This window comes from Ruditapes philippinarum, unplaced genomic scaffold (genome assembly GCF_026571515.1).
Source record: "Ruditapes philippinarum isolate M1 unplaced genomic scaffold, ASM2657151v2 ctg2779_1_1_1_1, whole genome shotgun sequence".
Lineage (NCBI taxonomy): Eukaryota > Metazoa > Mollusca > Bivalvia > Venerida > Veneridae > Ruditapes > Ruditapes philippinarum.
Window position 1 is genome coordinate 70,730 of NW_026865296.1, and position 10,448 is coordinate 81,177.

General features: G+C 32.5%; 1 protein-coding gene across 1 annotated transcript; it reads right to left on the reverse strand.

The window, feature by feature from the left end:
• Positions 1–2,656, reverse strand: LOC132728570 (uncharacterized). Its single transcript, XM_060714229.1, has 5 exons — positions 2,579–2,656; positions 2,011–2,152; positions 1,407–1,571; positions 880–1,027; positions 1–316 (listed from the first exon to the last, which is right to left on the reverse strand). Exons 2-5 carry the CDS (start codon positions 2,144–2,146, stop codon positions 37–39), a joined length of 729 nt encoding a protein of 242 aa, XP_060570212.1. The 5' UTR covers positions 2,147–2,152; positions 2,579–2,656; the 3' UTR covers positions 1–36.
• Positions 2,657–10,448: the final 7,792 nt, after the last annotated feature.

Genomic DNA, 10,448 nt, shown 5'->3' on the forward strand with positions numbered 1-10,448 from the left:
AACACAAAATAGATTAATTTTAACAAATGGATCGTTTCATTTTCTGTCACTTTTTATACCAAAGCAAGCGAGGACAGCACGACAGACATTGGTAAAAAATCCTTTCTTTGACTTCTTCTTGTCTGCCAACTCATTTCTTATATCATCTTTTAGTAACTTCTCACTGATTTGCCGAGTGCTAGTAGATTGTGACTTTGGGCAGATATGTGTAATGCTCATGTCTAAGTTTCCATGTTTAGTAGATTTTACAGTTTGGTCACCTGACGTCTGCTGGTTGGCGGGTTGGCATTGGATGTCGTCTGATTTTCGAGTGTCCCTGTTTAACATAAAAAAATAAATAACGACTTTTATAAAAATGCAAAATAACTGTTAAAAAAAGTTTGCATCGAAAATTATGACAATTATTCAAGATTATAAAAAGATTATTGATAAAACAGTTTTCTTACTCTTAAACAGAAAGTGTTCATTTTAAAAAAATTCACAAAATAGGTATTGCTGAAATAAAATGCGTATTTTCGATATTTTCACTGTGAAAAATTATTATTTTTCACTACAGTGAAACATAGTTTCCGTATTTTCACGGGTGTCTTTCTGGACTACTTTCTTCAAGATTCAGCCAATATACAACATTTAAGAGGAAGTCTTTCAAATTGTTATGTCAAAAAAAAGAGAAAAATGTATATAATAAACAGAAAATTCAAGTTTTTTTCTTTAAATACAGGATGTATTTTCATCTTATGGTGTGAAAATTATTATATTTTGCTTGTGGCTACCGCGACTCATGAAATATTTATTTTCATACCACTCAATGAAAATAAATCCTATATTTTTAGAAAAAAACTTGAATATGCTCCTAATATGTTTGCGAGAATTTGATACCTTTTTATTTTCGGTTTGCACTGTGATTGAACATCTTCGGACACTTTTGTATCATTCCATTGAGAAGCAGGTACTTTGGAAATTTCTCTTTCATATCTGTTTGTATGTTGCACGGAGTCATAATTTTCGTCGAGATACATCTTCAACTCTGAAAAAAAATATCAAAGTAAGAGACATTTAAAGCATAATGCAACGATAGATCCACACTTGATTATACTGAATATGTATATGCATTGCTGGCAAAGAAGTACCAGTTACACAAATGACATATAAATCTATCATGTAACTTTTTCCATTTGTAATAGCTTTAAAATAAGGTTCGATAATAAAATATCATTACATTGCCAGGCTTTGCAAAACAGTTTTATAATAAGTCACTATCATTTTCAAAACAAATGATTTATACTAGCAGTTGTAAGAGGTTGTCTTTGATGTCATATTTTTAAAACATTTTTGTGACTTCTTGATTTGTTGTAGTTACCAGTACATGCATAAATTATAAGACAGTTTGTTAAGGATTACTTTACCATAAGCAGACTGGTTTCTTATTTCAGCTCTAGAACTCTTATGTGCGGTTGCGCGTCTTTTGCGCTGTCCAACTTGACCATGTTTTTGTGGCATCGCCCTCCTATGACTTTGTGGTGGTAAAGCGCTCTTACTTCGCCTTTTCTTCTGTGTGGTCTTATCATCAGCTGATAATATAAGGAAAAAGAAGCATAAACAACTTGTGATGGTGCAATGTTCCAAACGGAACACCTCTGTGATTAAATGAAGTTTGACAAAAACGGCCGGAAAATTGCGATTGACTATATTCTCTCCACATAACATTATAATTGTAAATTAACTTAAGACGTGATTACTACTTTAGCCATTACAACTAACATTCCGTAAGCTGTATTGAGATAAGATCGTCGTGTAAAGGGTTTCATGACAAAAAAAAAGGTTTACTTACATTGAAATCAACTGGAAACAGTCAGAGTCTTTTTAAAAGTTAGCTAGTATTCAAAGTTACAGATATCACTGTCCATGATTAATTCATGATTCAAATGGACTTAAATACCCGTTATAATATTATAATAAATCTTATGAGAATGTAATAAAATAAGTAATCAGAATTCTTAAAAATCTTACCTTTTCTGCGGTTTGACAATTTTCTTTGCGAATCTTGACGTCCATGTGCGCCATATATCGACTTTGTCCTTTTTGATGAACAAACTTTGTCCATTCTTGAATGAGCTTTGTAATCGTTTCTTGTTAATCTATTCATTATTCACTGTAACAAGATTTTCATACATTACACAAAAATTAAAAAACAAAAACAAAACAAAAAAAAGCAACAAAAACAACAATTTATTCAAGATTTTCGATCATCTTTGTTCAGAAATTAAATCAATTCACACAATTTGAGAGTGGCAGGATACTTTGTTGTTACCATGTCTCTTTCTAAATCTATAAAGAGATAGTGGGTCCAAGTCATACTGTAGTCATAACCATTTTGCGAGAAAGCGGATTGAAAATGGATGGAATTCGTTGTGTTTAAGCTTTTAGTACAAACGAGCTAAAGTAAATAAATAAATAAAATGATCATTTAAACTTAATTAAGTTTTGTAACATTTTGAATATCTTTACTGACCATAACTTTCGGTAAAACATCTTAATAAAGAAATTCTTATTGATAATAAAAAACGCATCTACATACCGTTACGTGTTGATATCTAATGTTGCGGAACGTCGTTTCTATGATTAGTTACGTCAGAAAGTTAAATTAATATTATGACGTCATCACAGCGTTACTGACGTGATAAAACTTTTAAAAGTATAACAGCTGAATCGGTATAGCATGCATCTTTTATTTCTAAATCGTTAAATTTTATTTCATTTAACATTAGAACATATTGTACAAGTCTTAACGATAAACATGGCAAAACATAAATAGCACGGTGTTCCGTTAGGGTCGATGGTGACAGTACGACAGTGACAGAACAACAATACGATGGTGACAGTACGACAGTATGATGGTGACAATACGACAGTACGATGGAGAAACATGACAGTGCGATGTTGAAACTGCGACAGTACGATGATGACAGTACGACAGTACGATGGTGACAGTATGACAATACGATGGTGACAGTACAAGTTTATTTATAAGTACTGTACTGTATAGGGGGTATATTTTGGATATTATCATTATTATTGATAGATTTTCAAGTTCCTGTGATTATTTCCTGTGATAATAGATACAGCAGTTGAACAGAATATAACACGATAAGATTCTTACCTTTAAACATCGATCAAAAAATCCCTAAGAATCACATAAACTTTACTGCACTTTTTTCCTTTTTCAAATTCAAAGTCAAGATAATTTCAATCAAAATAAAATCAAATTCGGCAATCAAACAAAGCTACTGTACACAAACATGGTTCTTAATGTTCACTTATTAAATAATAACCTGGCGAAATAAAGTAAACATTTAGAATCTACAAGTTCTCAAAGAAAATCGTCTAGCATGTTTGTTATGTTTACATGTATAATATGACGTGAACATCGATGATGTCATTTGCAACATATATTATGACGTCATTTCATTTTATTGCTGATTAACTATTCGCTACAATCGCATGGTTACAAGGGCATAATTCATATAGCGGATGTACATTTTGATTAAATGAGTAAATTTTATTTCATTAATTATCTTTGATTATATTTTTTATTGTATTTATATAGAGCGATGTCGGGTATATTGGGACATCTAAGGCATATTTGTTACTGTGATTTTAAATATGCTTATTTCTGTAGTGGCATTGGATACTTTAGGATAAGCTCTGTAATGACTATCGTCTATAATGGGCACTATCATAAGTCATATACAAAACAAAACGCAATATACCTTGTTAAACAGAAGAGCATGAGAGGCAGTTTTGGGACACGTCGGTATTTATGGACAGAAAGAAGGGCATTTTTGGGACAAATCTAATTTAGTGTAAAAAATTTGTAACAAAACATAGAGGAGTAAATCTAATTTTGCACAGTTCAATTTCATTCAATTTTCTTTAAAAGTAACAAGTCTAAACAAATATAATACTATTTATGATGCTTATATATAGATCTATAGCAGTATGTGAGTCAAAGGTCTGATTATCTGTTCATTTCGATTAAGTACTTTTAAGAGGGTTAATGCCCCTTTCTTTATGTATTACATCTTCAGAAGCATGAAGAGACACAGTCAAAGGTCTGAGACAGCACAGTGTGAGGGATTTAAAATGTCTTGAGGGCTTCTGCAGATGTATTAATGCATGAAAAAAAGTGCATTAATTGATAGAGAATAATAGGTTTTGGTGCCGTGGATGAGAAAGTTTTATCTGGCGAGGCGGAGGAATTTATTTGGGTGAGCCTCAGGCGAACCCCAATAAATTCCGGAGCAGAGCCAGATAAACTTTCTCCATCCACCGGCACAATCTATTATTTCTATTTATCCCGTCACCGTTTTTTTTCAAAAAGAATTTTATTAGGCAAACTACCTTATTCACAGTAGATATAAACAAAAAAGGCCCGAAGTGTGCATTATTCTAACAAACAATGCACTTGCCGTCTTAATTATCTCCCTGCGTATTTTCACATTAAGGCGCCATTTTGTTTGAAAAAGTGTATAAATAAATACAATTTTTTGTCGAATGTATGTTGTGAAAAAAAACTACTAAATGAAAGGAAAGGTCTAACTAAGAAAATGAATTCGAAACACCAATAGCTTTTATTCAGTCGTTAACGCTGTACAGACCGTTTTAAAGTATTGTTACGTGACGTCAGATGTAGCGCCAAAACAGCCGTGCAAAACAATCAGATAAAGTACGCTATCTTAAGTCGAAAACGAGTTAAGTTTTACATTTATTTCACTTTTAATAATTTTATTTCGGGCTTGAAAATTATTTAGAGTGAAATAAAATAAACAAACAAAGTTTTATCAACATTTCCAAAAAATTCCCGATTATTCTACACCACAGAAGATTTAACGACAGGGTTTTTTATTTTTTTTCTTGAAAAGTAGTCCGGCAAACATGCATACCACTTGATCCAAGTGCCGTAGAATCAGTAAATATTATCGGGCACCTTGTTATCGGGCCGAAATTGATACAATGACAGGATAAAGCTTATCTTGGGCAATAAACGTCAATCAGCAATTACTGGTTTCCCCTTGTCTTATTTTATTTGTACTATGTACCATAGATTGTTGCTATGCTTTAAACGTGCTGGTACATGCAATTATATAGGCATCTTTAATAAGAAAAGGAATATTGCAGGGAAGCATGTAAAGTGTAATGCTAAGTATCCAATATCTGCAAGATTATTGTCACACAATAAACTGGTCGGAATCTCTAAGGAGTCGGGGTTCCCTTTTCAGTTTTTACGCGCTTTAAGGCCGGGTCAATTGTTTTAATCCCTTTCTATAAATTTGTTTTAGGATGTTTTTTGTTTGCTTTTTTTTTTAAACATATCTGAATACATAAATTACAACTTCACTGAGTTATGATACGTTTGGCTATTAATATCTAAAAACAAAATTTAAACATTTGAGTATTCACGTGTCCCCCAAAAACCTAATCAATAAGAATTTGGTTTTGGGGAGTTTTGGGGAACCACATTTTATGATTGAATTCAAGTTAGTATTACAACTAAAAATATGCTCACCATGTTGATCAGCGGATTTTTTTCATCCTAATTTATAGTTTTAAATTCTACAAAATATATTCATAAACAGTTATGATTTAACTATTGGCTATTTTTTCTTAAGCTTATTAATAAAACAGTGCATTGATTCTTTTCCCAATTTTCCAGCATCATGCAAAAAATAATAGCATTTACTTAATGTACAGGCACTGCGGTGGAACCCAGCGACAAAAGGGACTTTTTTGCTTTTATTTTGTAATTGAAATACTTAATGGAATTATACTATCTAAACGTTATAAGGGAAAGTGCGGTCCAAAATACCCGATGGTTAAACATATACCCTACAACGCTCTTTTATTTTTTTTTTATTGATTCTTTTTTTTTTGGGTACGGGGAAATGCTCGTTCCCCACGGGCCCCATTGGACCCTTTTGGTAAAAAAAACCTAAATTGATAAAAATACAAGGGCAAAAAAAAAACTCAACCACTATAGAGCAAATTTTTTTCCTATATAAATAAAATGAAAAAACGTATTTGGCTATATAAAATCTTCAATACTTTTTTCAAATCCCTTATTGTTCAAAGTGTACTGTATACCGAGTATATAATGGGTTAGTAAGAAAAAGGGGAAAATTTCCCAAAACCCATTGCGTTTAATAATTTAATCGTAATGGAAACCCAAAAACAAAAATAATAAATAAATATCGCATCTTGATTCAAGACTTGTAAGTTTTTACGGGTAGAGTTCACATTTTGAAAAAAAATGAAAAATAGCAATTAAAAAAATTTCCAAAAAATGGGCTGGGCTTATTTTTTATATAATTTTTTATTTTCGGGACTGATGTCAAAAAAAAAATTTTAAAAATGGGGCCCAGAGTTATCCCCCAATTACCATAGCATTGCAACTTAGTTTGGTGTTGGGCCTTAAAAGGTCCCGGGTCTATTTTTTTCTAGGAAAGTGATGTTAAAAATTTAAAATGTAAAAATTTAATGACAAAAGAAAAACTTTTTCTTTGATTTTAAATTGTGACCATACCTTTCCGCAAAGCGTACTTCGCTAGTCTTTCATCGGATGTTTTTTGCTTTTTTTCTTTCACTTTGGGGGGCTTGTGTTTTGCGTATGTTTAAATGGGCATGTTTAAAATATAATTATTTTGGTTTAAAAAAGGTACATCCCTGAAATTTTCCCTTTTTTTTCATTTGATTACTCCCTTCCCATCAAATAATTTTTCCCAAATCAACTTTTTTTAATCAAAGACAAAAAATTTCATTCTTGAAAACAACGTCCGTGTTTTTTTTTCCCGAAAAAGATCTGAAAAAAAAACTAAAAACTGTTTTTTTTAAATGATGTACATAACTTCAAAGGCTTTTTCGGGCGTTGGTTAAAAAGTCCCCCTTAAGGGTCGACCTGAGGCCAGTTTTAGCCTCTCAAAAGCCAAATATTTTTTTTTGGTGATGAAGGAGCTCTGCTAAACCCCCTTCAAACCCCCAAGCAGAAGGGGGCACATCCCTATGTACCCTTTTTGAGGGGATGATGGGCCGAAAAAAGTGATCTTTTTTAACGGAAAACATTTTTGCAGGGGGTTTCTGCAAAATTATGGCATTTTTCCCAGTATTTGGGGCCCCCAAAAGTGGGGGTTGGGGGGAAAGGGGGGAAGCCATAAAAAACATCCATTTTGAAGTAAGGGGGTTAATGTATCTTTTAACGTTTTTGGGAAATTTTTTTATCAAGGGAAACATTTTTTGCCCCGAAAAATTTCGGGGGACCCTTTAAAAGCCCGTGGGGTTGGGCCGTCCGTCAGTCCGTCCGTACGCCCCGAATTTCCCCGGTTTTTCCCGGCCCAAAATTAATTTTTTATCTGGAGTCGGTTTTTAAAAATTTAAATTTCACAAAAAAATAAACCCATTTTGGGAAAGACGTTTTGGCCCGCGAAACATTTGGGTCGCTACCTTAAAAGGTAAAGGTCAAAAGCTGACCTTGCAGAAAAACCCGTGCCCGGGTTCCTTAATTTCCCAATATTTGAAAGTCGGATTTTAAAAACTATTTCACAAAAAATGATCACCATTTTGTCGCTCCCTTAAAGGGTTTCAAGGTCACGGGCATGACAAAAAGAAAAACATTCTCTTTGATCTTTATGTGACCTTTGCCCTTTTTCCGCTAGCGTACTTCCCCCTAGTCATCATCGGATAAATTTTTTTGTTTTTCTTTCACTTTGGGTGCTTGAAATGTTTATTTATATAAATCCCCAAAATTAAGACGAAGGGGTCATGCACAACATTTGGGTCGTTTATTGAAGGTAAAGGGGTAAAGGGCAGCCCCTTGCAGCAAAATAGTGTCGCCCATAACTTCAATTTTTAAAGTAGGATTTTAAAACTTTTTTTCCCAAAAATTTGATCCCCCATTTTTGAGCGACGGTCCCCGCGCAACTTTTGGGTGGTTCCCTGAAGGCCCAAGGGTCACAGCATGCCCTTTGCAGCAGAATCGTGTCCGGGCATAACTTTTTATTTAAAGTCGGATTTTTAAAAACTATTTTACAAAATAACCCACCATTTTGAGACAAATTTTGGGGGCCGTAACTTTGGGTCGTCCTTGAAGATCAAGGTCAGGGGCTTTGATTTTGCAGAAAACTGCCCGGTCCATAACTTCATTTTTTTTGAAGTCGTTTTTTTAAAAACATTTCAACAGAAATAAACTTTATTTTTGAGATGATGTTTCGCGTGCAAAAATTTGGGGGGCTACCTTGAAGGTCAAGGTCACAGAAGGGAACATTGCAGGGAAATCGTGTCCGGGGACATAACTTTGTTATTTAAAAGTGGGAAATTTTACAATTTATTTTACAGAAATATCACCAAAATTGAAAAATGTGTCGCGCCGCAACATTTGGGGGGCTGTTTTTTTACACTTTGAATTTTTGTCTGTGAAAATTAACTCTAACATTTTCAAGGGGTAAAACCTTCCTGGGGCCCAAAAACCTGGGCGGGGACATCCCCCGGGTTAAACCCGGTCTTTTTTTAAAAAAAAAAATAAAACACCCCAAAAAAACAAAAACGAAATTTTTTTTAAAAAAAATTTACCCAATTTTATTTTAGGTAAAAAAAACTAAATTATATGATTTATAAAAAAAAAATTCTTTTAAAAAATTTCCCGGGGGGGGAAATTTCATTTTTCTATGATTTTTTAATTTCCCAAAAAACAAGCAAAAAAGTGCGATGAAATTGGTAAAAAACCCTTTCTTTGTTTTCCTCTGGGCATTTAAACCCAAATTTCAAAAATCATCTTGTAGAAATTTCCCTTCACTATTTCCGAGTGCTGGAAGCTTGTGATTTTAAGCAGACATCTGAAAAATTTTTGCTCATGTTTTAAGTTCCCCGGGGTTTAGTAGGTTTCATAGTTTGGGTTTGCCCGGAGGGTTTGCTTTTTTGGGGGGGTTGACACTTATGTCGTCTGCTTCTCATAGCCCCTTTGTTTAATGTAAAAACATAATAATAAAAAAAATGAACCCCAATTTGTAAGCGCTGTAAAAATTTTCCATCGTAAATAATGACATGCAAATATTAAACACTTTTCCCTTTTACGGGTTTTTTAAAATTTTTTCAAAAATTAGGTTCTGTTTTTTTAAAACCCAAAACAAAAAATAAAAAACAAGATAAAAAATAGTTTTTTTTAAAATCAATTATTAATGGCACAAAACGGGATAAAGAGAAAAAATGTATCTTTGAAAAAAACTTGTTCCCTTTTTAAAATTTGTATGCAAAAATTTTATCCCTTTTTTAAATTTGTATGAAAAAACTTAAAAACCTTTTTTAAATTTTTATGCAAAAACGTTGGGGGGGGAATAACCTTTTTTTAAAGTTGGTTCCTGCAGAGGGAAATATTTTCTGGCACGCCTGTATTCTGCTGTTGAGGATGACACTTTTGTATTCTGTTTTTGAAAAATTTGGTTTTTTGGAAGTTTCTTTTAAACTGTTTTTTTGTTGCATGCATTTCAAAAGTTATCTTCGGGGTACATTCTTAAACTTTGGAAAAAAAAATTTAAAAAGGCCCTTTTAAAACTTTTTTTAAAAAATTTTTTAAAGCATAATGAAAACAAAATTTTTTTACGTATCCATTCACTTTTTTCCCCCCTTTTTATCATTTTCATTGTGCAAAAACAGTTCTCAAGTTTAAAATTTTTTCTAGTCCCCAAAGCATTAGCAGTCCCCGGGTTTTTTTGTTTTTGTTTTTTTTTTAGCAAAAAAAAGTATTAAATTTAATATTTTTTTTTAGATATGTGGTTTTAGTTTTAATTTATGAGGGAAATTTTACCTATTCAGACTGGTTTTTTCTTTCAGCTCTAGAACTCTTAGCCCCTTTTGCGCCACAAAGTTTTTTTTGGCCCTTTGGGGACCTCCTCTAAACCTTGGGGTGGTAAAGGGGCTCTTACTACGCCTTTTTTTTTGGTGTGGTTTATCATCACCCGGGAAAATTAATAAAAAAAAATTTTAAATTTAAACAATTTGTGAGGTTTGGCAATGTTCCAAAGGGAACACCTTTTGGGGATTAAATGAATTTTGACAAAAAAGGGCCCGGGAAAAAAAAATGCGATTGACTATATATATTTTTCTCTTAAAATAACTTTTTAAATTTTCGGAAAGGGAACTTAAAAATAAAATTTTCTACTTTAGCCAACAGTCTTTGTTACAACTAACATTCCGTAAAGCTTATTGGGGATAAATCGTCGTGTAAACGGTTTCATGACAGGGAAAAAGGGGGGTTTTTTTACAATTTATATTCCCGATATCATTTTTCCCTATTAATTCATGATTCAAATGGTTAAAATATCCTGTTTCTTTATAAGATTAAAATATTTAAAAATTAAAAAATTTTAATAAAATAAGTTTAAACAAATTCTTTTAAAAAACTT